This window comes from Misgurnus anguillicaudatus, chromosome 10 (genome assembly GCF_027580225.2).
Source record: "Misgurnus anguillicaudatus chromosome 10, ASM2758022v2, whole genome shotgun sequence".
Lineage (NCBI taxonomy): Eukaryota > Metazoa > Chordata > Actinopteri > Cypriniformes > Cobitidae > Misgurnus > Misgurnus anguillicaudatus.
Genome location: NC_073346.2, coordinates 17,512,501 through 17,520,083, shown reverse-complemented (window position 1 = coordinate 17,520,083; position 7,583 = coordinate 17,512,501). Strand labels below are relative to the sequence as shown.

At 35.9% G+C, this 7,583-nt stretch overlaps 1 protein-coding gene across 3 annotated transcripts in view; it reads right to left on the bottom strand.

The window, feature by feature from the left end:
* Window positions 1-1,587: 1,587 nt before the first annotated feature.
* ttyh1 (tweety family member 1) overlaps window positions 1,588-7,583 on the bottom strand; it is a 34,198-nt gene continuing 28,202 nt past the window's right edge. For 2 of the 3 annotated variants that reach the window (XM_073871995.1, XM_073871994.1), the window contains 6 exons: window positions 7,254-7,346; window positions 6,686-6,778; window positions 6,417-6,556; window positions 3,873-4,040; window positions 2,869-2,947; window positions 1,588-2,637 (listed from right to left, as the gene is read on the bottom strand). In XM_073871995.1, coding sequence (XP_073728096.1) covers window positions 2,554-2,637; window positions 2,869-2,947; window positions 3,873-4,040; window positions 6,417-6,556; window positions 6,686-6,778; window positions 7,254-7,346 — 657 coding nt within the window. In that variant the 3' untranslated portion in view covers window positions 1,588-2,553. The remainder of the gene's footprint in view (window positions 2,638-2,868; window positions 2,948-3,872; window positions 4,041-6,416; window positions 6,557-6,685; window positions 6,779-7,253; window positions 7,347-7,583) is intronic. The other variant, XM_073871996.1, reaches the window with a different exon arrangement.

Here is a 7,583-nt window from a genome sequence, read left to right as displayed (position 1 = left end):
TAGATGTTCAGAGAGCAGTTAGACCCCAGACTCAGTCTCTCAGCTCTCTCTATGTTATTCTTCTTTATTCCTCCATTAATCAGTTCTACTGCAGCTGATGAACTGTGTTTGTTGTAGTTCCATGTAGTTGAGGTGCAGTTAGAAAGAGCATTAATACAGGCCAGAGTGACATTTTCACCTGAACTACTGAACACATGAGTCTCTGCAGTTATACCTAAAAAAGTAAATTAGTTTGTTTGCATTAATAAAGATATAAACAGTTTTTTTAACAGTTTAGGGTGAAATATTTATTCCTTAATGACAAAGAGGAGAAAGATGATTTGGATTATGAAAAACAGTAAATGCACATACAATCTAGAGCAAAAACAGTTTTAGTTCAAACTAATTGCAGATTAAAATGATATTGAAGATTGTATATATCACATAAATTCATCTCATAGTGGTTGACATCAGAATGTGAGATTAATACATCTTATGATAAATTTTAGTATTATTTATTTACCAAACACCACATAATATAGGATTATTTTAGAAAGATAAAACTGTAAGCTAACAATTTACCAGACTCTCTTACTGATCATAAAATGGATGTACATCATACATATCTTTTAAAATTGTCTTATATACTTTACCTGTGAGAGATGAGCAGAAAATGATGAGTCCCAGCAGACTTATATGACTTTTAACAGCCATGTTGTGATAATGTTAATGGTTCTTTTTTAATGATGTACTGACAGCTTCCTCTTGCAACATTTGTGACTTCAACTGTGGTTTCCAACTTCCTACGATCACCGGTATTAGGCTAAAGGGTTTGATGATGAAATGTTGCTATAAATTTGATCTGATGTCTTACAGAATGAACAGTTATCTTCTGGATCTGACATAGTGTCATATGTAAATCATTATGCACTACACAATTAAACATGTGGAGAGACATTAAATGTTTAATTTGAAAGAATTGGCATTAATGAGGACTTGGTCCTCCCTCTGCTATAACAGTTTCTACTCTTCTGGAAAGATGTCACAGGATGTTACAGGGTTTTTTTGCTTACACTCTTCACACAATCACAAAACATTCACACTTACTCTCACTCCTCTTACACTCGCTCCTTTTCCTCTAACTCGTAGAGAACTGTTTAGAGTTTGGTTTGTTTTATAACTTCAAACTTGATCTGATGAAAAAGTTAAGGATATAGTTTCACTTAATGGGCCTTCAGTACCACTTTTAGCTTGTAAGCAATTTTGTTCCCATTTACATAGCATCATAGTGGTCAAACACTTATGTTGGGTGATGTGACCAGGTTTGAACCAGGTTACAACTGATCCCAGACTATGTAAACTATTTATTTATCTCACTTTTTGCATATGGCATTGCTATTCATTGTCATTTTTATTATACAGAAAATGGACCCAAAAAGTAAAAAAGATATTATGCTTTATTTTATACACCTGGGTGTGTGGATAAATCCATTATTTTAAAAGGGATATACCTTTGGCCATGTAGTGTATGTACTGTTTGTTTAATTGAGTTTATTAGACGTTCTGTATTAACAGGTATAAAAACACAAACATACCAAAACATTTCACTTTTGTTACTGTATTTTTATTTCTTTTATATTAGACTCTGTAGTGAAAAAGGATGCCATTCAAAAGGAGCATTAAACCATAGAAACTCATTTTTAAGGATTAACAACAGGTTGATAGCCATATCTGTATATACTCACACACACACACAGAGACAAATGGTGCTTGCAAGTCCTGATGATTATTGCTGCTTACATTATGGCCATTGTTTGCAAATGTATTGCTCGAGCCAGCAGAGGAAATGGGCACCAGCCCTCAACAATGTTTTACTGATGTTTTGTTGATCATCAAACGGCATTAACAATCAAACGTTTATACATTGAATATATATTTATATTATATAAATAAATCAGTATTATATAGTATCAGAAGGTATACAAGGTAATACAGAACTGCCACTTATAAAACAGGGTCCTGTCAAATATAAAAAAAAATGTGAAAAGAAAACTGCATAATTTTACAACGAAATTGTGCCATTGCCACTATGTATCTGTGACTACATATAACAATATAAAAACTACAAAATTAAAGTGGTTATACAGTACATTTAAAAATAGACCACTAGTGTAACGTCAATACCGTCCTGTTTCCATCTCAGAGCGATTTACACAATGACACTACAGGAAGAGAAAGTGAGAGGTCCATACGACTAATAAATGAACATACAGTCATTTTACAAATCGGTTACACCAACACAATCTCACTGTATTTTAACAGGATGGCTTATTAATTTGTATTTTAGTACAATTTACTTCATACAAATTTGCCAACTTGTAAAATACATACGAATTCCCATGAGATCAGGTTGGTTAAACTCAGACGCTTCCAGGACTTAATGGTACTGACGTCACAGATATTTAACATCTAAAATTAAAATTTCTTTTAAATTAGTCTCTCATCTCATAAAGTGTCCATCCATATGAAAACTAAACCTTCCTATACATTTTCTCTACTATACATAAAAAATCATTAGTGCGAGTACATGTTTCTGGAATGGGCAGGGTTGGGGCGTGATTGACTGCCCCCATAGCCAGTCAGCATGCTGGGAGAGTACTGTAGTTTCAGCCACATATAATTGGATGGGTGAGGATCCACGGACACCAAAGTTGCACCAGAGGTAGGAAAGAAAGAAAGACAAAAAATAATCTTAGTGCATACAAAAAATAAAATAGTGCTCTTTTCATTCTGCGGATTAAGCACAATTACATTAAAATACAGTCTTAAAACAATGAATTATGAGAATGCCACAGATTACAATGTTGTCACAAAGACAAGGGAACTCACAGAGGGGGGTGGGGACTGCCTGTCACTCAAAGGCAGGTTCTCATAACCAGGGTTGCCATTGGAGGAAACGTTTGGAGTCCTGTATTGAGAAAAAGAGAGGTGAAGACAGGAACAAAGATGGAGAAGGAAGGCAGAAGATCAAACAGTGAAGACAGTGACATGCCACACCAATGGAAACAAAGCAAGGAAGGAGCAGAAGCAGGAACCAGGATGGAAACAGAAGAGAAGGTAGAAGTGCATTAGAGAGATGTGAAATTTTCTCTTTTTGTTTTTTTTTTACAAAAAAAATGCATTACTGTAGAAGAGACGAACCCAGCCTATTGGTTTGTAATTTAACCGATGCTGTGTTGCATTGATCTATTATGAACATAATTGTAACCTTAAGACCCAGATAGAAGAAAAGAACGGAAGAAATAAACAGCAAGGCACATTGCAAGAGATTTGAAAGAGTGATGGAGTCTGGGCAGCAGAGGGGGCGGGATTTACCTATATTGTGCATCGTCTGATTGGTGGATCTATGTCTGTCTTGGAATGACGGACAGACCGTAGACAGACACACAGACAGACAGACCTCTAGACTCATGTCTGTTTATCGGCTAGGCTGTGTTTGACATATACACCTGTCTGTGTGTCTGTCTGTGTGTGTGGATGTGTTCATGTTTGTCTGTCTGTCTGCTGTGTTCCCTGTCTAACATCTGTCTGCCTATGCATGACACAGATGATTCTGGTTATCAGTGTTATAAGTCTATGTGTGTTTATTTTACGCGGTTACTTGTGCAAACCTCCATGCTTAGTTACTCAGGACACAGCTAGAAGTCTTGAGTTTCTGTTATTAACTACACTTGTGTATAACATTCAGGGAAAAGTTTACAATTAATAATGATCTAGTGTGCACATTATGATTCACCATTGAAGTGATCGGTGCTGGACTATGCGTGGGTGATCTACACAACCTTGTCTGGTCACTGTCTGTCTGTCTGTGTGTCTGTGCGTGTGCTACTCACGGTAAAGGTGGCGCGCTAGAAAATGGGGGAGTCCAGGCGGTCCCCTGGTAATTATAGAATGGGGGCAAGCCCCCTCGCTGGGAGCCCATGGTCGTCTGTCTACGTGCCTGATGAGAAGTGAAGGGGTCCTCGCTTTCGCTGTCCGAGTCCTCGTATTCCTCTGAATCGCTGTCCCATGCAGCCAGAGTTATGGAAAATAAAAACAGGATAGTAAAACAATAAATAAGTGTCAACTATGTGTTTGCTGCATTTGGAAAACATGAGCCTTTAAAGGGATATTCACCCAAAAATGCAAATTTTTTTCATCATCCACTCACTCTCATATTACTCCAAATCTGTACACATTTCCCCGTTCTGATGAAAACGAAGGAAGATAAACTGAGGAGCCCCATTGACTTCCATAATAGGAATAAAGAATGCTATGGAAGTCAATGGGGCCTCTGATCGATTTGGTTACAAACATTCCTTAAAATATCCTCCCCCGTGTTCACCAGAACAAAGAAATGTATAAAGGTCCGCAACAACATGAGAGTGAGCAAATGATCACCGAACTTTCATTTTTGGGTAAACTATCCCTTTACAGGCATTTACTGAACATCACAAATGTAGCCCGTAACTATACATTTGGAAATTTGTCAAATAAAAACAAAAAATAATCCTAGTCTAGTAGGTAATACTTTAATCAATGTCGTTCTGAGACCTTCCTCTTTGTATTTGTAGTAATCTATGTATTTGCCATCTAATGTCTGTGCAAATGAACTCTATCTAGGCACAGTTTTACTGCAATAGTCACCTTTGTTACTTACAAAATTGGATTTGCTAACATCGGGCATTTCAAGTGAGTGTACCAAAGAAAAGATGAATCAATAGTAAGTGACTGGGCTCATAAAGGAAACTAATGGAAAGCATTAATACCATATTCAGATAAAAGCAGCAAAGTGCATATTTGCATTAATGTCCTTAAGGAAAATCATATTTCTTTCATCTGTGCAATTTTGATGAAAGCGGTTGAAAGCATCTCCCCTGTTTCCAAAGGCCCATTTGTGTCAAACTGGACAAAAGTTGAGCTAGAACTAGACATAGTGTTCAGTCTCCATTAAAATGTGTCTGTGAAATCCAGGCTAAAGCCTCATAATGTAATTATGAGGGATGTGTACTTGCAAGGGCATCACGGTACAATACATAGAGCGGTTTATTGCTTTATTTTTTCCTATAAAACAATTCAACTTGATGTGTAGCACCTGGGGTATTTTGGTATGTGTATCAGATATTCATAACTCACTGGAAAAAATGAAAACTTCCATTTGAATTTATTAGCAAATGTATTTGCATTGCAATGTTCACTGAACAATAAACAAACTGACAAGTATTACGTGCATATTGTGAACACTTTTAATGAGGGCTGTCAAAAGATGAATCAAGACCAATTGCATACAAAACAAAAGTTTTTGCATAATATATTTGTGCACTGTGTGTAATCATTTTGTATACATAGGTACATACAAATGCATGTATGTACTGTATTTAAGAAACATTTACATGTATATACATATGTATTTAGATTTTTATATATTTTATAGTATATATACATTTAAAAATATACGTAAATAAAATATTTCTTAAATGTATACTTGTATGTGTGCATTTATATATACATAATAATTACACACAAATATACTGTATAATGCAAACACAAACTTTTGTTTTGTACGCGATTAATTGCAATTCATCTTTTGACAGCCCTACATTTAATTAAAAAATGTAGATGGCACAAAAATCCTATAAAAACAAAATGCATTACTTAAACAAAATTAATAAAACTAAAATAGTTAGTATGCTCTAAAATGTATCAATACTACACAATACTGATACGCCATCATGATAAAATATTTCTAGTTTTCTATATCAATATATTTGCAAAGCTAGTTAATTATAAGATTAATTTTTTACATGACCTTATTTAGGCAATATTAAATATACCAAGATTGTATTTGACAGAATGTTCTTTATATGTAGGATATTATTTATGTAGAAAACAGTAAATGACAAAAAAATGACTTGGCTGGGGTCATATTAAAAGTAAAGTGAAAGTCTAAATGTAAAAATGTGCACTTAAAGCTTGACTATCATACTCAAGCTTTAAAGGAACAGTATGTAAGAAATGTATATCAATTAATCATAAAATGGCCCTGATATGTCACTAGACATTAAGAAATAATTTTCATTTCAAATACTTATATCACTGACAACAGTGGTCTGGCCAGGATATTGTCATTTAAAAAGTGGAGTTGCAGCCCTCAACTGATGTTTATGTTGTCATGTTGTGTATTGGCCACCAGTTTTGTGATTGCAGTACCAGTTTTGGCCACAATCCTACATACTGTTCCTTTAAATGTGGTCCACTAACCAGGTCGTGTTCAATATTTTGCATGTATGTAGCTCAATTTATGACACTGTCCTCAAAATAATTGTGCACAAATATAATTAGAAATGCCATCCCTGTAAATAACTGGATGTTGCAGGGTGCGGAGGGATGAAACGCACCTGTGAAAGCTCCTCCAGGCTCCAGGGAGCGAGCAAAGAATGGCTGTGAATGCCAAAGCTGAGAGAAACGAGTAGAGGGAAAGATAGAGCAACCCCTCCATCCCATCATAGCACAGGCCCTTCAGTGAGTCAACATAATCCTGACAAAGAAACAGATGAGGTGAGAAGAACAGAGCAGAGTGAGACAGTTTGTTTTACAATAAGATGCAGCTCATTATCCTCAATTACTTGTAGTCAGGCTGAGCTGGAGAATACGTTGCTATGGTTACCTTGTTCAGCCCTCTGCAGTTAAGAAGAGCTACCAACTGATGGAAGTTGCCTTCAGTAGAGTTGAGGATCTGCTGTACCTCCCTGAGTGACTTCTAAAGGGAAATGACACAGCAGGCATGTTGACAGCATGTTTCTACTTTACGACTTTTTAGCTATTTAAAGGTGCAGTGTGTAAATTTTAAGGGCATCTAGTGGTGAGGTTGCGAATTGCAACCAATGGCTCAGTCCACTGCTCTTCCATTGCTTTTAAAACGCATAGAGAAGCTATGGTAGCCACCACAAAAAAATGTCATCGACGGAGGCAACTTAGAAAAAAAAGTTTGTCTTCTGTAAAAACATGGCGGTACAAAATGGCGACTTCCACGTAAGGGGACCCTTGGTGTATGTAGATAAAAATGTCTCATTCTAAGGTAATAAAAACATAACGGTTCATTATAAAAATGTCTTTATACACCCCTGATGATATAGTTTTGGATATTATTTTGCATTTCTGTCAAGAGATCCTTTTTAAAATTGCACACTGCACCTTTAAGGCCTTGGTTAACAATAAAAGCTATTTTAACACACCTCTGCCTTTGGAAAGCGAGGAAGGGCGTCTCTCTCCAGATTGGACAGATGGGAGTGAATGCTGGACAGTGCTCTCTGGGACTGGGTCAGTAGCTTTTGCCAGATTAACAAACAAAATTATTGGTGATTTCATTCAAATACTAGATTTCACAAATTACAACTTGTAATTGCAACTACTTAAATGCATACTTTGAATTTTGGTATAAGCATTTGTTTTTTATTTCATTTAAAGGGGACAGAGAATGAAAAACCATTTTTACCTTGTCTTTGTTGAATAATGGTAGTCTACCCACATTCACAAACATACAAAAAGTGCTAAACATGCTAAAC